This window comes from Cherax quadricarinatus, chromosome 32 (assembly GCF_038502225.1).
Source record: "Cherax quadricarinatus isolate ZL_2023a chromosome 32, ASM3850222v1, whole genome shotgun sequence".
Classification (NCBI taxonomy): Eukaryota; Metazoa; Arthropoda; class Malacostraca; order Decapoda; family Parastacidae; genus Cherax; species Cherax quadricarinatus.
In genome coordinates this window covers 17,396,569-17,417,807 of record NC_091323.1, presented here as the reverse complement: position 1 = coordinate 17,417,807, position 21,239 = coordinate 17,396,569, and the positions used below count along the sequence as shown (strand labels likewise).

Sequence of the window (21,239 nt, the reverse complement as noted above, 5' to 3'; positions counted from 1 at the left end):
TATCGCAAAAAATTTTCCTCGGTATTCGATTGAAAACCCGGTATTCGATACGATTCGTACGAGACCTGTCCATGTGTGGCCAGAACTGCCCCATGTGTGCCAGTATTTACAAGCCAGCCAGTGTGCGCGCATCTAAGGATACATTCGGTACAATCCATATTATCCACATTATCACTGTGTTTGGTGCTTGTTTCTGCAAAATAAATCACCATGGGCCCCAAGAAAGCTTCTAGTGCCAACCCTGTGGTGAAAAGGGTGAGAATTAGTATGGAAATTAAGAAAGATTTTGAAGGGTTTGGGGCTAACCCTGAGAAGCCTATGCCAGTTGTGGAATCCATTGTGTCTACTTCAAAACTTAAGGAAATGTGTGCACAATGGGTTGAAGTGCAAACCTTTATGGATGAAAATCACCCTAACACAGCTATTGCAAGCCGTGCTGGTGACTATTACAATGACAATGTTGTGGCCCATTTTAGACACATCGTAAAGGAACAGGAGGCACAGAGCTCTATGGACAGATTTGTGTGACAGAGGTCCAGTGACTCTCAAGCTGGTCCTAGTGGCATTAAAAGAAGAAGGGAAGTAACCCCGGAAAAGAACTTGCTACCTCAAGTCCTAATGGAAGGGGATTCCCCTTCTAAACACTAACACCTCTCCCCTCCTCCCATCCCATCAATCATCACCAGATCTTCATTAAAGGTAAGTGTCAATTATTTTATTGTTATTGTAATCATTCTATTGCATTAAACTTAATATTTCATGTAGTAAAAATTTTTTTTTTCATACTTTTGGGTGTCTTGCACGGATTAATTTGATTTCCATTATTTCTTATGAGGAAAATTGATTCGGTTTTCGATATTATCGGTATTCGATGAGCTCTCAGGAACGGATTAATATCGAATACAGGGGGTCCACTGTATATAGGTAGGAAGAGGTGGTGGTGGTGGTAGTGGTGGTGGTGGTGGTGGTGGTGGTAGTAGTAGTAGTAGTAGTAGTAGTAGTAGTAGTAGTAGTAGTAGTAGTAGTAGTAGTAGTAGTAGTAGTAGTAGTAGTAGTAGTAGTAGTAGTAGTAGTAGTAGTAGTAGTGGTGGTGGTGGTAGTAGTAGTAGTAGTAGTAGTAGTAGTAGTAGTAGTAGTAGTAGTAGTAGTAGTAGTAGTAGTAGTAGTAGTAGTAGTAGTAGTAGTAGTAGTAGTAGTAGTAGTAGTAGTAGTAGTAGTAGTAGTAGTAGTAGTAGTAGTAGTAGTAGTAGTAGTAGTAGTAGTAGTAGTAGTAGTAGTAGTAGTAGTAGTAGTAGTAGTAGTAGTAGTAGTAGTAGTAGTAGTAGTAGTAGTAGTAGTAGTAGTAGTAGTAGTAGTAGTAGTAGTAGTAGTAGTAGTAGTAGTAGTAGTAGTAGTAGTAGTAGTAGTAGTAGTAGTAGTAGTAGTAGTAGTGCATGGCTAAGTTCTACGTTATTTAACTGATAAGTACTAGGGTTATGGACACTCCCGAGCTTCAGAACCTTGCATTTATCTACATTGAATTGCATCTGCCACTTTTCTGACCAGGAATTGAGTTTGTCTAAATCCTCCTGAAGTTCCCTGACATCTAAATTTGAATCACTTATCCTACCTATCTTTGTGTCATCGGCAAATTTGCTCATATCACTAGTAATTCCCTCATCAAAGTCATTGATATACACCTACCATCCGACTTACAACCTGCTCGACTTACGACCACTCGACTTACGACTGTGTTTTTTATGCCAAATTTCTGGGAAATAAACAACTATTTGTGTTGTACACAGTGTTTATCCTAAACTTTACAGTATAAAATACAGTACTAACAACATAAAAAGTAAAGTAAAACATGAAATACCAAAATAAAACAATAAAATAAAGTCATTACAAAAATGTTTTGTTGATATTCAGTAGTAAAGTTCAACTTACGACCATTTCGACTTACGACCAGTTTCTCGGAACTGAACTCGGTCGTAAGTCGGATGGTAGGTGTATATTATATACAATAACGGGCCCAAGGCTGATCCCTGTGGAACGCCACTTGTTACAGATCCCCACTCGAATTTAACCCCATTTAGGCATACTCTCTTGCTTCCTATTGGTGAGCCATGACTCGATCCATGACAGCACTTTTCCCCCAATGCCATGAGCTGCCACTTTAAGATAAGATTTCGTTCGGATTTTTAACCCCGGAGGGTTAGCCACCCAGGATAACCCAAGAAAGTCAGTGCATCATCAAGGACTGTCTAACTTATTTCCATTGGGGTCCTTAATCTTGTCCCCCAGGATGCGACCCACACCAGTCGACTAACACCCAGGTACCTATTTGCTGCTAGGTGAACAGGACAACAGGTGTAAGGAAACGTGTCGAAATGTTTCCACCCGCCGGGAATCGAACCCGGGCCCTCCGTGTGTGAAGCGGGAGCTTTAGCCACCAGGCCACCGGGCCTGGTCTGGTGCGGTACTCTATCAAAAGCCTTACTAAAATCTAAATAAACAATATCGAATTCTTTATCATGATCAGCGGCCTCAAAAGCTTTACTGCTGCTTTTCTTGTTGTCGACCAGATTACTTTCCCTGGTGACCTTCTACTGGGATTTGCTTCCATGCGAGACTTACGCATTGTGCTCGACCCATACCGATGGCATGCCCAAATTGACGACTTGATCGTTCCATTCTGGGGTTACCAGCTTGGATCAGAAATCTGTCATACTGCTGCAGAGTATGATGTGCGGATTAAGTCCTTACAAGCCAATGCATTCTCCAGTAGCGTACCCAAGCGGTCAGGCACTGGTAACTCTGTCACTCCCATCTGTGTTCCACCTACACCTTCAGACTTGCAAGATAGTGTTCCGTTGCCTCAAGTGTCCGAGGACACTCAGACTGCCTTGAGTGCACAGCCTATCCCTGCAATGACTGCTAGTTTGAGTAGTAGTTTCTCCACAGGGGATGCCTTGTCAGAAAACGATTACTTAAAACTAGTAATGCCATCTCTTGTTGATGTCACATGCCGTCTGCAGAAAGACGTCTCTGTTGCAGCTAGTGCTCTCACTAGAGTGTCTGTTGTTGTTCCTAATGTTCCAGATGGTGATAACGTCCTAGTTGACAGTGATTCCTGCAAGGTCAAGGGTTTATTTGTTGAACCCTCCTTACATGTTGTAAGAGACAGTAAGATCCATTTATTCCTTGCTAACACTTCGGGTCACAGTGTTCGTCTCAGAACAAATACCAGTCTCGTTGACCTAGTTCACTATCCTTACCCTGTTCAAGTACAGGATGACGTGCCACCTGACCAGTGGGTCGGTGCTATTTCAACAGTGGAGACCTTATCCACTCCACTGGATCAATCCATCCCACCAGTTGAGGAGAAAGACTTAGCTCCCACCGATTTCCCAGACGAAGTCCAGCGCTTGTTGATGCTGTTGAACAAACGTCGTAACGCCATTGCCATTGGGAACAAATTCGGTCAGTACTGGCACCTGAACATACTTCTGGAATGAAATAATATCGTAAACCGGGGGTCCACTGTATTTTGGATTATTCCAGTGTTTTTAGTGCTTGTAACTGCTAAATAAGTCACCATGGGTCCCAAGAAAGCTCCTAGTGCCAAGCCTGTGTTAAAAAGGGTGAGAATTACGATGGAAATGAAGAAAGAAATAATTGAAAAATACGAGAGTGGAGTGCGTATGTCTGAGCTGGAAAGGCAATACAACAAATCACATTCAACCATCAGTACTATCTTGGCGAACTGAATGGCAATCAAGGAAGCTGTTGCTGTGAAAGGTTCAAGTATGTTTTCAAAACGGAGACCACAAATAATTGAAGAGGTAGAGAGATTGTTATTGGTATGGATAAACGAATTATCAGGAGATAGTGTTTCTCAGTCTGTAACTCGTGAAAAGGCAAGGAAGTTGCATGATGATCTCATTAAGAAAATGCCTCAAAATAGTGCTGCTGCTGATGAATTTAAGGCCAACAACAAAGGCTGGTTTGAGAGATTTAAGATTCGTAGTGGCATACACAGTGAGGTAAGGCATGGTGAGGCAGCCAGTTCAGACAAAAAAGTGGCTGAAAAGTATGTGAAGGACTTTAAGGAATACACAGAGACTGACAACTTAAAACCTGAACAAGTGTTTAACTGTGACGAAACAGGCCTGTGTTGGAAGAAAATGCCAAACAGGACCTACATTACTCAGGAGGAAAAGGCACTCCCAGGACATAAGCCTATGAAAGACAGGCTGGCATTAATGTTGTGTAGTAATGCTAGTGGTGATTGCAAAGTGAAGCCTTTATTGGTGTATCACTCTGAAACTCCCAGAGTGTTCAAGAAAAACAATATCGTCAAGGGTAATTTGTGTGTGCTGTGGAGATCAAACAGTAAGGCATGGGTCACTAGGGAATTTTTCTTGGACTTTTTTTTATGGTGTGTTTGGCTCCACTGGGACAAAATACTTCCAGGAAAAGAAATTGTCACTCAAGTGCCTCTTGGTAATGGACAATGCTCCTGCTCATCCTCACGACTTGCAAGAGGAAATTTGCAGGGGAGTTTGGTTTTGTTAAGGTGAAGTTTTTGCCTCCTAATACAACTCCTCTCCTCCAGCCCATGGACCAGCAGGTCATTTCAAACTTCAAAAAACTCTACACAAAAGCAGTGTTTCAAAAGTGCTTTGAAGTGACCTCAGACACTCAATTGACCCTAAGAGAGTTTTGGAAAGATCACTTCAATATCCTCAGCTGTGTAAACCTTATAGGTAAGGCTTGGGAGGGAGTGACTAAGAGGACCTTGAACTCTGCTTGGAGGAAACTGTGGCCAGAATGTGTAGAACAGAGGGATTTTGAAGGGTTTGGGGCTAACTCTCAGGAGGTTATGCCAGTAGTTGAAACTATTGTGTCACTGGGGAAGTCCTTGGGGTTGGAGGTTTGTGGCAAGGACGTGGAAGAGTTGGTGCAGAACGACGAGGAAGAACTAACCATTGCAGACCTGCAAGAGCTCCAGGTGCAACAGCAACAGATCACATCTCAGGAATGTTCTTCAGAGCAGGATGAAGAGAGACGGAGGAAGATGACTTCGTCAAGGATTAGGGAAATGTGTTCAATGTTTACAAAAGTGCAAACATTTATCGATGAACTTTATCCTGTCACAGAAGTTGCAAGCCACATTGCCAACATGTACAATAACACTCGTGTCCCATTTTAGGGAAATCCTAAGGGCACGTGAGAAACAGAGCTCTCTGGACAGTTTTTTTTGTGCAACAGGGGTCCAGTGATTCTCAACCTGGTCCTAGTGGCATTAAAAAACCAAGAAGGGAGGTAACCCCACCAAAGGACTTGGTACCTCAAGTATTTATGGAAGGGGATTCCCCTTCCAAACAATACAACACCTGCATCATCTTCCCTCCAGATATCATCGACACCATGCCCAGCCCTTCTAGGGCAGGGTAGGTGTCTGAGCCTGAGCTTTCAGCTCACAAGACTGTCATTCCCATTATCCCCCTTGGAGAGGGGATGGCAGACCAGAGAGGCCTAGCTTGTGGTTAGGCCTAGGGACAGTTGGTCCCAAAGATGAGGGGGTACTTGTACCTCCTCCCATGGAAGACTTAGGTCTCGAGATACTCCCCAGACAGGGAGCCAAGGCCGGGTCACCACTACTTGGAAAAGACCCGGGCCGGGAGAATACCGGCGAATAAAAAAAAAGAAAACTTCCCTCCTATCGTCTCATCACTAAACAACTCCACAATAAAGGTAAGTGGTATTTAATTATTTTTTATTTTGCATGTCCCATTCATTATGGTGTAGGGAAATGTATATTTCATGTAAAAAAAATTTTTTTTTCATACTTTGGGGTGTCAGGAACGGATTAATTCTATTTCCATTATTTCTTACGGGGAAAATTAATTCGACCAACGGCAAGCTCTCTGGAAAGGATTAATGCCGTTGGTTGAGGGTCCATTGTATATGATAAGAAAAATAGTAATAAGCAACATTTTATATTGTTGGTGTGCATAAACATGTTTTGTAAACAATATATTGACAACAATGTTTGTGCAGTTATTGTGTAGTATAGAAACAGTGAATACGTATATAAAAAGCAGGCCTTATATTGGTCTCACAGGCCATAAAAATTAAAAAAAAAAAAAAAAAAAAAAAAAAAAAATCCCCCCCCCCCAAAAAAAAATAAATTATTACCTGGTAATCGGCAGTCAGCGATGTTGCCGTAAGCGGTTCATTTCCTGTCAACTTCACGACTCCATATCTCAGTAAGTATTGATTGCAAGAAAAAATTTTTTTTTAGCCTATAATATTTACAAAAAAAAAAAAAAAAAAAAAAAAAAAAACTATCATTTCATAAGAAAAAATAATTTTTTTTTTTAATATTTTGCGACCCTGAGTGGGACTTCAGATTTGAGGGTCTCGATCCTGAAAGGGTTAAGGAACCTCCCTTGAGGGGGAAATTCGCATCCTGAAATTTCGTTCGTATCCAGAAGCAAAAAATCAACCGAACAACGGTTCGTAACCTGAAAAATTTGCATGGTGGGGCGTTCATAAGCCGAGGTCCCACTGTAATAATAATAATAATAATAATAATAATAATAATAATAATAATCTCTTGGGTGCATTAAATGTCGTATATTACGTTAATATACAGTGGACCCCCGGTTAACGATATTTTTTCACTCCAGAAGTATGTTCAGGTGCCAGTACTGACCGAATTTGTTCCTATAAGAAATATTGTGAAGTAGATTAGTCCATTTCAGATCCCCAAACATACACGTACAAATGCACTTACATAAATACACTTACATAATTGGTCGCATTCGGAGGTAATCGTTATGCGGGGGTCCACTGTAGTCATTTCCATTAATCCATCAATGATATTTTTTTTCTAAATTATATAAGAAGCACGTTACATAACACATAAACATGGTACATACACCCACAGTATAAAAACTGACATAAATATGAGACATGTTTACCGAGTGGCTTGGAGTGTCGAAAGAATTACGTTTTCTCTAGTCCACCACCAGTTACTGGGGGATAACTGTAGAAAAATATTCCTTTCATATGCCTTCACTCTATCTATAGCTACTCATGACCTTTATGGGTTTAGCTTCTTTTTTATGATATTATAATATAATAATAATAATAATAATAATAATAATAATAATAATAATAATAATAATAATAATATCATTCACTCTACAAATGGTGTGTTGCATGAGCATGGGAGTGTTGCTGTATATTTATTCGTTTGTACTAATTTGTACAACTTGTACACAGTGTAAGAATATTTATATTGTGAGGTAATTATTATTATAATAAAAAAATATTGTGGGGTAAAAGTTTCACAAACTCTTACAAGCGTACGTGAATGAACTAAAATTGGACACTTATTAATACACGTTTATTTCGCCTGACTGAGTGATCGCCTGCCACCCATTCAGTTTGTGTTTTTAGACTGTCTGAGCGTCATGTATCTCGTTCTCTCTCGTTTGCTATTTTGTTAACAAGTTGACTCTCGTTGACAATGGAGTCTAAGCTTAGTTGTGATAAAAAGAAGAGTCGAAAGCCTCTTACTTTAAGTGCCAAGTTAGAAATGATTCAACTTAGTGAACTGACTTTTTTGGGTTATCTTAGGTTCTCTACATGTATCTACCTGGAGTCTACCTGGATGGCATTCTGAGGATCAACGCCCCTGCGGCCCAGTCCATGACCAGGCCTCCAGGTGGATCAGGGCCTGATCAACAAGGCTGTTATTGCTGGCCGCACGCAATCCAACGTATGAACCACAGTCCAATTTATCCAGCACCGTCTTTAGGTATCTGTCCAGCTACGTCTTGAAGACAACCAGGGGTCTACTGGTAATGCCCTTTATTGCTGGTGGGAGGCTGTTGAATAGTCTTGGGTCCCGGACACTTATTGCTTTTTCTCTTAGTGAACCAGTGACGCCCCTACTTTTCACTAGGGGTATGTTGCATATGCTGCTATGTATGGCATTCTATGTAACTGTATTTGTTATTTTTTTTTTATTATCACACTGGCCGATTCCCACCAAGGCAGGGTGGCCCGAAAAAAGAAAAACTTTCACCATCATTCACTCCATCACTGTCTTGCCAGAAGGGTGCTTTACACTACAGCTTTTAAACTGCAACATTAACACCCCTCCTTCAGAGTGCAGGCACTGTACTTCCCATCTCCAGGACTCAAGTCCGGCCTGCCGGTTTCCCTGAACCCCTTCATAAATGTTACTTTGCTCACACTCCAACAGCACGTCCAGTATTAAAAACCATTTGTCTCCATTCACTCCTATCAAACACGCTCACGCATGCCTGCTGGAAGTCCAAGCCCCTCGCACACAAAACCTCCTTTACCCCCTCCCTCCAACCTTTCCTAGGCCGACCCCTACCCCGCCTTCCTTCCACTACAGACTGATACACTCTTGAAGTTATTCTGTTTCGCTCCATTCTCTCCACATGTCCGAACCACCTCAACAACCCTTCCTCAGCCCTCTGGACAACTGTATTTGTGTATACCTAAATAAACTTACTTACTAACAAGGTATGTTGATGGCTGAGACATCCATCAAATACACTTACATATACTAGCAGCATATGTGTAGAGAACCCAAGATAACCCAAAAAGTCAGACAAAGTGACTTATTGCTGACATGGAGAAACTTTTACACTGCCACTCCCTTTTACACATTCATATTAATATTTTAAGGTAAATAACAAGTGTACTGTGTGTGTTTTACTTTTTTATTGTGTTTTTTAATGCCTAGTTCTATTGCTAACTTAATATATGTTAGTGTATGTTATGCAGGGTTCTGCATGACATTGTAATGTATATATAGTGGAGAAGTGTGCCATAATAGTATGAATGTTATAATTGTAAAGCATAATTTTATAATTCATAATGTACATTTGGGGGTACTGTAAAGTACTTTAACTGTAATTATAAAGAAATCCTGCTAGGTATTTATTTTCCAACTGTGTTTGGGTACGCGGGGTAAGCGTGGCTGGAAGGAGTCACGTGGAGTCAGCATGGTATGGAGGCTGGCATCAGAGATGCTGTGTATTTAAGCTAAGTTTTGTAGTTGTGTATTCCTTTTGTTTAGCTAACTCAAGCCATAGGCTCTTCTATGGTTTACCTGTATACTCACCTACGCTCTGACATGGTCAGGGTGAGGAAATGAGAAATGGGGTTGGTATTGGAGTAGTGATGGTCTGGCGCTGACTAGGCCGAGTGTTATGGTTACTGGACCGCCAGCCGCCTGCTTCTTGTGCCCGCTATGTGGGCATTTTGGATAGGAGATACATGAAAGTGTTTTCTAGAGTGTGTATATAGTGTTATGTTGAATAAATAGATATATTTTCCTAACTAGGATTTTTTGCCTAACCCTCTATTAACCAACCCATTGAAATACAAATGCTGGTTTAGCGCTTTCTGTTTTGACTGGGATAGCCCTGGGTGGCCTGTTTATGCTTGAGATGTGTGTAACTTTTACCTTTGCCCTTAGACAAGGCTCTAGCCCCCAGGTATCCCACTTTTCTGCATAACAGTGTAAACCTGTTATCTAGCATTTATAAGTGGAAAAAAAGGGTGTACCATTTTATGGCAATTTCCACTTTACGGTGGTAGCCTGGAGCCTAACCTGCTGTATAAGTGGGGCCCTAGTGTACTTCATTTCAGACTCTGAACCAATAGGTAAGCTAATCCATTAAAAATCCATGGTAAGCAAACACTATAAAACTGTAACACAAACTTACAAGGATATATAATGGCAGAAAGTAAAAATGTGTACTCCAAACAATAAAACATTGTACAATATATTTAAAAGACTACTACAGATTGTTTAGCACCCAAAGATTTACTATGTAGATGTATGGAACTTACGTAGTTTTTCCAGTGTCCTTGGCATGACTGTATCATCAGTCGGAAACAAAATTTGCTGATGCGATTTTTTGCCTGGAGCAAAAATATCTAAAGTAATGGTTGGGTCAACTGAAGGAGCACTGCACTCAGCCTGACAATGAACCTTGTAGCATCCTACACTGCAACTATCAAGAAAAGTAATTAATCAAAACAGTAATTTACAAAAGTTATTCATCACACTGTAACACCTGCTTAGATTAAAATGAGTAAAAAACAATTTAAATAAAGAATAGTTTCAATTACATACTGCACTTAGATCATGCTTTCTTAACTCAGGCACATTAATCAAGTTTGAAAAGCAGATCATTGAATTTTTCTTTCTTTTGCATTTTAGATTTTGATACAGTACAGAATCCTTTATCCGAAATCTGAAAATTCAAAAACCTCCAAAATCCGAAAGATTTTGAGTGGTGACATGATTCACCACAAATGGATCATTCAGCACAAGATGTGGTGAAGCAGCAGCAATTACTCACTGATTACTGCATGTTTTGCTCTGTGATGTGAAGATATTGTGGAAAATGTTGATTAGGCCTATGGGTAAAAGTGAAAAGAAAAAGTGGAACTATTTATGTTTATCTATATCACAGAAAGTCAAATGGTTAGAAAAAATTGACAGTGGTGTAAGTGTGAAGCATCTGACTGAGGAGTTTGGCGTTGGAACAACTACAGTGGATCCTCAGTTAATGACGTCATCGAATAATGACACGTTTCTGCGTCAAAATATTGGCTCAGTTAACGACAAAGAACTCAGTTAAAGTCATTCATCCTGAACGTGTCTGCATGGCCCAAGCGGCCCTGCCACTCCATGTACAGCCAGTGTGCCATTGTTTACAAGCTAGTGAGGATGATTCCACACATACATGCTATACATTTTGTATTATTCCATTGTTTTTAGTGCTTGCAACTGCTAAATAAGCCACCATGGGCCCGAAGAAAGCTTCTAGTGCCAGCCCTGTGGCAAAGAGGGTGAGAAATACTTTTGAATTCAAGAAAGAGATCATCGCAAAATATGAAAGTGGAGTGCATGTCTTCGAGCTGGCCAGGTTGTATAACAAACTCCATACAACTATCACTACTATCTTGGCCAACAAAAAGGGTTTGTGTCAACCATCTTTGATATTGCTTTAATGTCACCTTTGCACCATTTGTAACATTTCTGGTATATTTTTAAATGTTTATACAGTAGTGTACTGTATATTGACAAACAGAATAGAGGAAATCAGCTCTAATATACATTTTTTAGGTGTAAATACTGGTCAGAGAGCCTGTCATAAGTCCGAGGTGTCGGTAAATGAGTACATCTCCAAGTGAGGAGAGGCTGTAATCTGTTCCAGACACCCAAAAATATTAACAAAAAATACACTTTTTTAAAGATTAACTATAGTTTGACATACACAAAACAATGAAAAATAAATATAAAGAACAAATTTTAATAACTGAACATTACATACCTTTACTGAAGACTCTTGTTGGCATACTGAAGATGGCTAGGAGGGGAGTGAGAGAGGAGAGCTTATTGTTTGGAAGAGGAATCCCCCACCATAAGAACTTCAGGTAACAGGTCCCTCTCTGGGGTTACTTCCCTTCTTTGATTTTTACTGGCACTAGGACCAGCTTGAGAGTCCTGCAACCCTGTCACACAAAAAAACTGTCCAGAGAGGTTTGTTTCTGACGTCACTTTAATCCTTTCATGGTCCATGCCATAGATCTACGGCTTTACGTTCAGGGTCCAAACCATAGATCTACGCCATGAGCTCAGCTCACTCTATTGAGCTGTGACCAGTAAATCTGGGCCTAGATATGAGAGAATACATCTACAGTGGAACCTCAAAAATCGAACGTATCACATATCGAACATTTTGAAAATAGGACCATTTTTTCGGACAAACTGTGTCCCTATTATCGAACGTGCCCCTATTTTCGGACCGCCGAGTGCGGAACCTGTCTGCCGCCCGCTCTGTCCGCGTCCCCGTGCAGGCGCTGTGAGCAGTCTAGCTTTGTTTATGCTTGAGTGAACACTAACCTGCGCTCTCATTCACGCATTTTACGATTATTTCGTTGTGTGTAGTGCTTGTGGGACTGTGAAATAAGCTGCCATGGGCCCAAAGAAACTTGCTAGTGGTACCCCTGTGGTAAAGAAAGTGAGAAACACCATAGATGTGAAGAAGGAAATAATACAGAAGTATGAGAGTGGTGTGAGACTTGTTGAGCTTGCCAGGATGTATGGGAAAAACAAGTCGACCATCGGTTCTATCCTGTCAAAGAAAGAACAAATCAAGGAAGCTGATGTTGCAAAAGGTGTTAATGTAGGGAGTGGATGAGGCACCTTCTTCAAAGATTAAGGAGATTTGTGCCAAGTAGAATAATGTCCAAATGTTTGTGCAGAAGTACCACCCTGAGCAACCTGAAACAAGCCATCTTTGCAACAAGTTCAGTGACAGAACCATGTCCCATTTTAGGGAAATGTTAAAGAGGTGCCAGAAACAGAGGACTGTGGACAGTTATTTTGTGAGACAGGGGTCCAGTGACTCTCAAGCTGGTCCTAGTGGCATTAAAAGACAGAGAAGGGAAGTAACCCCAGAGAGGGCTTTACCTGAAGTCCTCATGGAGGGGGATTCTCCTTCCAAACACTAACCCCAACTCCCTCTCTCCTCCTCCCTATCTTCCAGATGCCATCACCAATCTTCAATAAAGTAAAAATGTTATTTTATATGCATTACTATACATAATTAACCCTTTGACTGTCGCAACCCCCAATCCTGAGGTGTCTCCTGGTGTTGCAAAATTAAAAAAAAAAAAAAAATTTTTCTTATGAAATGATAGAGAATCTTTTCCCGATTGTAATGACACCAGAAAAACGAAATTTGATGAAAAAATGATGGAATTATGCTCTTGCGAAGTTAGTGACCTCGGCGCTGTTTACAAATCGGCGATTTTGCCCACTTTGAGCCCTATTTTCGGCTAATTCCATTGTTCCAGTCGCCCAAACTCATAGCTATTTCTTTAGAACTCCATTTTTTCTATCGATTGAGTACAAGAAACTGCCCATTTACCGATTTCAACTACCTAATAATGTGGTCAGAAATTTGCAATTTGGCCAATTTCACGAAAACTAAAAAATATGACAATTTCAAAATAAGGTCCAGAATGAACAATGCAGACATTTCTGGCTCTAAAATAACATTTTCTTTGTTCATCAGTCACGTCTCCAGGCCCCTCTGATATTACTCTTGTAATAAAGTTGGTAGAATTACCGACAATATGTAAAGTAAAAGGACACAAGTGCAACTAATGTGACATTTATTGTGGCAACGTTTGATAAAGCTCCTGGAGAGCGAAACGTTGCCACAATAAATGTCACATTAGTTGCACTTGTGTCCTTTTACTTTAGATATTACTCTTGCTTTCTATTTTGAATTTTTATTCAAACAAAAAAATAGAAGACTTACTATTATGCAGACTATTGCAATACTGTAATAATTGTATAAATAACATCAACCCATTCATGACTGCATATTAGAATGGCTAGTTGGACATTTATTGGACAATGGCATCATTTGTTTACTTTTGAACATTGGCAAAAATCAAACATTTCCCCTACTTTGAGCTCCATTTCTAGGTTCTTTATATAGTAAAATCAATCAAAATCACCTCTATTTCTATAATATGTTTTCCATTCTATCAAGTGAGACCAAGAAAACGAGAATACAACCATAAATACTATACGAAAATAGACCACAAAGTCGGCATTTTAACCCCTTCAGGGTCCAAAGTCCAAATCTGAAGTGGTGCCCCAGTGTCCAAGAATTTAAAAAAAAAAAATTGTTATTTTTTCTTATGAAATGGTAGAGTATCTTTTTGTGAAGGTAATAAAACAAAAAGTACGAAATTTGATGGAAAATTGACGAAATTATGCTCTCGCGAATTTTGATGTGTCAGCGATATTTACGAATCGGCGATTTTGCCGACTTTGACTCCCATTTTAGGCCAATTACATTATTCCAATCAACCAAATTCTTAGCTATTTCACTAGTATTACTTCTATTCTATCGATTGAGCACAAGAAATCACCAAGTCAACTGTTTCAACTACAAATTAAAGTGATCGGAAATTGTTAATTTGGCCAATTTAACACAAAGTTCAAAATATTCCAATTTCAAAATAGGGTCCAGAATAAACAATGTACGTATTCCTGGAACTAAACTAACATTTCCTCTGTTCATTAGTTACGTTTTGAAGCTTTACAAATAAATTCCATTTTGATTTTTTATTCACATAATGAATTTTTATTCACACCAAAAAATAGAAGATTTACTGTTATGCAATACTGTAATAATTGTATAAATATCATCACCATATTTGTGAATGCATATTAGACCCACCAGCTGGCGTGTATTAGACGTGTGAGGTCGTTTGTTTACTCTTGAATATCGGCAAAAATTTAACATTTCTGCTACTTTGAGCTCAGTTTCAAGCCATTTCCAGTGCTAAAACCAATCAAAATCATCTTTATTTCTGTAATATGTCTTCCATTCTATCAAATGAGACCAAGAAATCGCAAATAGAACTATAAAAAACATACAAAAAAACACTGCAAAGTCGCTGTTTTAATCGAAAAATCATGATTTCAGTTTTTTCTCTCGTTATACACAGCGTGCTGCAGGATCTGTTTTATGTGGTGCACACATACCACATAGATGTATTCTCTCATATCTAGGCCCAAATGTACCACTCACAGTTTATCAGAGTGAGCTGAGCTCATGACGTAGATCTACGGTTTCGACCCTGAACGTAAAGCCGTAGATCTACGGGACGGACCCTCAAAGGGTTAATTAAAAAAAATGGTCGGAGTTTTTTTTTTCTCATTATGCACTGCGTGCTCCAGGATTTTTTTTATATGGTGCACACTGACCACACAGACCCATTCTCTCACATGTGGGCCTACCAGCTTTCTCCTGCTTGATTTGAAGCCGCTAGAATTTATGAGTATATATACGTCAAATACGGTACCTCGTAAGACGTATATATACGGCCGCGACAGTCAAAGGGTTAAAAACTATAGTATTTGTTGTATGTAAAACTGTAATTAATCTCTATAAAATGTATTTTTTGTGTGAATATTTTTTGGGTTTCTGGAACGGATTAATTGTATTTCCATTATTTCTTATGGGAAATATTGCTTCGAATTTCAGACTTTTCGAATTTAGAACTAGCTCCTGGAACGGATTAAGTTCGATTTTTGAGGTTCCACTGTATGTGATATGTGTGCATCAAATAAAACAAATCCTGCAGCACACAGTGCATAATGAGAGAAAAAACTGAGACCGTAATTTTCGATTAAAACAGCGATTTTGTAGTGTTTTTCGTATGTTTTTTATAGTTGTATTTGCAATTTCTTGGTCTCATTTGATAGAATGGAAGATTTACTACAGAAATAGAGATGATTTTGATTGGTTTTAGTGTTGGAAATGGCTTGAAACTGAGCTCAAATTAGCAGAAATGTTACATTTTTGCCGATGTTCAAGAGTAAATAAATGACCTCACAAGTCTAATAAATGACAGCTGGTGGGTCTAATATACATTCACAAATGTGGCAATATTATTTATACAATTATTACAGTATTGTATAACAGTAAATCTTCTATTTTTTGGTTTGAATATTATTATTATTATTATTATTATTATTATTATTATTATTATTATAAAAAAGAAGCGCTAAGCCAAAAGGGCTATACAGCTTTTTGGTTTGAATAAAAATTCATTATGTGAATAAAAAATCATAATGGAATTCATTAGTAAAGCCTGAAAACATAACTAATGAACAGAGGAAATGTTAGTTTAGTGCCAGGAATGCCTGCATTGTTTATTCTGGACCCCTATTTTGAAATTGGAATATTTTGAACTTTGCATTAAATTGGCCAAATTACCAATTTCTGGTCACTCTATTTTGTTGTTGAAACAGTTAACTTGGCGGTTTCTTGTGCTCAATCGATAGAATAGAAGTAATACTAGTGAAATAGCTAAGAATTTGGTTGACTGGAATACTGTAATTGGCCTAAAATGGGAGTCAAAGTCGGCATAATCGCCGATGCGTAAATGTTGCCGACACATCAAAATTCACGAGAGCATAATTTCATAAATTTTCCGTCAATTTCGTACTTTTTGTTTTATTACCTTCAGAAAAAGGTTCTCTACCATTTCATAAGAAAAAAATAACAAAATTATTTTTTGAAAATTCTTGGACCCTGGTGCACACTTTGAAATTTGGCCTCTGGACCCTGAAAGGGTTAAGATTTCCCTGAAGTGGGACAAGGTTTTGTCACTGAACATGTTACATATATGGCTTGTTTGAGATTGGTCAGGGTTATATTTCTCAGCAAAACTTTGCACCTCCCTCCACTTTGCACAAATATCCTTAATCACCGAAGAAGGCACATTCTCCCCCCTCTTAATCCTCCTCAGAAGCAATTTCCTCAACTGTGGTTTGTTGCTGTTGCAGATGGTCTTGCAGCTCTTCAGTGGTTAGCTCTTCCCTGTGGTCCTCCACCAACTCTTCCACATCCTCACCACTCACATCGAACCCTATGGACTTCCCCAAAGCCACAATAGATTCCACAACAGGCAGAGAGTCAACAGGGTCTAGGTCAGCCTCAAACCCTTCAAAATCCTTCTCTTGGACACATTCTAGCCACAATTTTCTCCAAGCAGAGTTCAGTTATGGAAGTCACTCCCTGCCAAGCCTTACCTATAAGGCTTATGCAGTGGATTATATTGAGGTGATTCCTCCAGAATTCTCTTAGGGTCAAGTCAGTGTCCAAGGTCACTTCAAAGCACCTTTGAAACACTGCTTTCATTTAGAGTTTTTTGAAGTTAGAAATGACCTGCTGGTCCAAGGGCTGAATGAGAGGAGTGGTGTTACGAGGCAAGAACTTCACTGTTATAAAACTTAACTCCATAGACAATTGGTCTACCAAGTTTGGAGGATGAGCAGGAGCATTGTCCAGTACCAGGAGGCAATGAGTGGCAATTTATTTTCCTGGAGGTATTTTTTCACACTCGGGCCAAACACTTCATGGACCCAGTCAATGAAAATTTGCCTTGTGTCCTATGCCTTATAATTAGCTTTCCACAGCACACAACTTACTCTTGACGACACTGTTTTTCTTGAATACTCTGGGATTTTCAGAGTGATACACCAGTAAAGGCTTCACTTTGAAATCCCCACTAGCATTACCACAGAACAAAAGAGTAAGCCTATCCTTCATAGGTTTGTCTCCTGGCAGTGCCTTTTCCTCCTGCATGATGTAGATCCTCTTTGGCATTTTCTTCCAAAAGAGGTTTGTTTCGTCACAATTGAACACTTGTTGGGGGAGGAATCTTTCAGCCTCATTGTAATCCTTGAATTCGTGCATGAATTCTTCAGCCACACATTTGTCTGAATTTGCAGCCTCACCATGCCTTACAACACTGTGTATGCCACTATGCTTCTCGCTTGGAAGCACTTGACTTGTACTCGTTGGAACGCAGGAGGGAGAGATATATCATAATCTACACTTGGAAAATCTTGGAAGGAATGGTCCCAAATCTGCACACAGAAATCACTCCCTACAAAAGTAAAAGACTGGGCAGGCGATGCAAAATGCCCCCAATAAAAAGTAGGGGCGCCATTGGTACACTAAGGGAAAACACCATAAGTGTCCGGGGACCAAAACTGTTTAACAGCCTCCCATCAAGCATTAGGGGAATTGCCAATAAACCCCTGGCTGCCTTCAAGAGAGAGCTGGACAGATACCTAAAGTCAGTGCCGGATCAGCTGGGCTGTGGCTCGTACGTTGGACTGCGTGCGGCCAGCAGTAACAGCCTAGTTGATCAGGCCCTGATCCATCGGGAGGCCTGGTCATGGACCGGGCCACGGGGGCGTTGATCCCCGGAATAACCTCCAGGTAACCAGGAATCTGTTAAACCAGAACTTGTTCCAGGAATTTTCTTTATGAGATCCGCATGCAATTGCCATGCCTTTTCACAAATGATCGACTCCACAACACTATCTCCAGCTAATTGGTTATTGTTGATCCACACCAACAATAACTTCTCCACATCTTCGATTATTGATGATCTTTGTTTCATTAGCATACTTACCCCATTCGCAACATTAGCTTCCTTGATTTCTACTTTTGTTGCCAGGATGGAAGTGATTATTGATCTGGATTTCCAAGACATCCTGGCCAGCTCCAGGACACACACACCAGTTTCGTACTTTGCTACAATTTCTCTTGAATTCAATCATGTTTCTCACTTTCTTTACCAAAGGGTTGGCACTAAGAACTTTCTTTGGGCAAATGGTGGCTTATTTCACAGTCGCACTCAATAAAAAGCCACTAAAAACAATGGATAATAACGAAATGTTTGGCTGAATGCACAGAACATTGCTCACTCACCCAGAAACACAGCCAGACTGACTCACGAACGCGGGGGAATGGTTGGCAGACACATCCAATACAGCGAATTTCCGAGCTGCCGGCCGAATCCAGGATAGAATTTCAGCCAAAAAAGCAGTCGAAATCAGATTCAGCCGATATCCAGGGTTCCACTGTACACAGAAGTAACAGAAATAAGACACGAGAGAGAGGGGTGGGCTGACTGCATCTTCTTGGACTGCAAGAAGGCCTTTGACACAGTTCCTCACAAGAGATTAGTGCAGAAGCTAGAGGATCAAGCACATATAACAGGAAGGGCACTGCAATGGATCAGAGAATACCTGACAGGGAGGCAACAACGAGTCATGGTACATGATGAGGTATCACAGTGGGCACCTGTGACGAGCGGGGTCCCACAGGGGTCGGTCCTAGGACCAGTGCTATTTTTGGTATATGTGAACGACATGATGGAAGGGATAGACTCAGAAGTGTCCCTGTTTGCAGATGATGTGAAGTTAATGAGGAGAATTAAATCAGATGAGGATCAGCCAGGACTTCAAAGAGACCTGGACAGACTGGACACCTGGTCCAGCAACTGGCTTCTTGAATTTAACCCTGCCAAATGCAAAGTCATGAAGATCGGGGAAGGGCACAGAAGACTGCAGACGGAGTATAGGCTAGGTGGCCAAAGATTGCAAACCTCGCTCAAGGAGAAAGATCTTGGGGTGAGTATAACACCGAGCATGTCTCCGGAAGCGCACATCAACCAGATAACTGCTGCAGCATATGGGCACCTGGCAAACCTGAGAACAGCGTTCCGATACCTTAGTAAGGAATCGTTCAAGACACTGTACACCATGTATGTCAGGCCCATACTGGAGTATGCAGCACCTATTTGGAACCCACACTTGATCAAGCACGTCAAGAAATTAGAGAAATTGCAAAGGTTTGAGACAAGGTTAGTTCCAGAGCTAAGGGGAATGTCCTATGAAGAAAGGTTATGGGAAATCGGCCTGATGACACTGGAGGACAGGAGGGTCAGGGGAGACATGATAAAGACATATAAAATACTGCGCGGAATAGACAAGGTGGAGAAAGACAGGATGTTCCAGGGAGGGGACACAGAAACAAGAGGTCACAATTGGAAGTTGAAAACTCATAAGTTGAAAAAGATTTAGGAGTCCTGGTTAGCAGTAATCTGAAACCAAGACAACAGTGCATAAGTGTTCGCAATAAAGCTAATAGAATCCTTGGCTTCATATCAAGAAGCATAAATAATAGGAGTCCTCAGGTTGTTCTTCAACTCTATACATCCTTGGTTAGGCCTCATTTAGATTATGCTGCACAGTTTTGGTCACCGTATTACAGAATGGATATAAATTCTCTGGAAAATGTACAAAGGAGGATGACAAAGTTGATCCCATGTATCAGAAACCTTCCCTATGAGGATAGACTAAGGGCCCTGAAACTGCACTATCTAGAAAGACGTAGAATTAGGGGGGATATGATTGAGGTGTATAAATGGAAGACAGGAATAAATAAAGGGGATGTAAATAGTGTGCTGAAAATATCTAGCTTAACCCTTTGACTGTTTCAGGGCCCTCTCTGAAACTGTCATTCTATGTCGCCAAATATTCGAAAAAAAAAAAATTAGTTTTTCTTATGAAAATGTTAGGAATATTTTTACTAGTGTTTTAAGCCTAAAAAAAATTTTTGCCATCAGTACTTACCGAGATATAGAGCCGCAAAGTTTGCAGAAATCGACGTGCGTATGGCAACAGCGGCGACTGCCGCCCACCCGGTATTCTTTTATTTACTCTAATTCAAAGGTTTCTTGCATTTTTCAATATTTTTCTTTTCCAGGTAACTTATGTGGCCTGTGAGACCAATGTAAGGTGCATTGTTCAAATATACACTCATTATTTACAACACAATAACAGAACAAACTTTATCACTATTAGTTTGTGTATACACTTTGTTTACACAAACAAACAATACAAAACAATGTTTATTACTATTGTTCCATAATATATATACATATGTACAGTCACTAAGCACGTTCCTAGAACTGCTGCAGCTTGTGGAACTCTTTGAAACATGGGTATATGCAGAGGGGCACTTCACACTCCTCACACATAAAACGAGTGTCTCTGCGTGTTTGTGGGCGTCTTGTGGTATGCATACATACATAACACCTCTTCTGAGCATTTTTCTTGGCAGTAGTAGGAGGCAGTTGTATGGGGTAGTGATCACCAGGCCTCAAACGAGATGACGTCTGTGGGCGCTGGTCTATTGCAGGAGTTGCTCCTTTGTACTTTGCAATTATTTGTCTGATTACTGACAGGCAAAATTCACCATATTTTGGTGTTTTGTTGGTCTTCAACTTGTATATGTTATAAGCATTTAGCATAGAGATATCAACAAGATGGAAAAAAAGTTTGATATACCACTTATAACTCTTGCGTACACAGTCTGCAAACCCAATCTGCATGTCACATTTGTCCACTAAGCGCATATTGAGGTTGTAGTCCATGACAGCTGCAGGCTTTAGAATGGGTTCATTGGTCTCTCTGTTGTCCCTGCCACTGGGTACCATTTCGTTTGTGTGAACTGATGTCAACAATGTGACATCACGTTTGTCATGCCACCGAAATGCCATGATGTCATTGGCAGCAAAGGCTTGCACCTCACCTCTGCGAGTGCCAGCGTCGAACCTTGGCATATGTTTGCGATTACCACGCACTGTGCCACACACGTCTGTCAAGTTCACTCGCAAGAAATCACTGAGTAAGGGGCTTGTGTACCAGTTATCAGTAAATAACATATGCCCCTTACCAAGATATGGTTCCATCATTGTTCGAACCACATCACCAGAGATACCCAATAACT

The 21,239-nt window shown here is 40.2% G+C and overlaps 1 protein-coding gene across 1 annotated transcript in view; it reads right to left on the bottom strand.

Moving 5' to 3' along the window:
* Positions 1–21,239, bottom strand: part of LOC128690305 (zinc finger HIT domain-containing protein 3) — a 50,941-nt gene that overhangs the window by 15,770 nt on the left and 13,932 nt on the right. Inside the window, exon 2 of the mRNA XM_070090485.1 lies at positions 9,892–10,055. Within this exon, the coding sequence (XP_069946586.1) occupies positions 9,892–10,055 (164 nt within the window). The remainder of the gene's footprint in view (positions 1–9,891; positions 10,056–21,239) is intronic.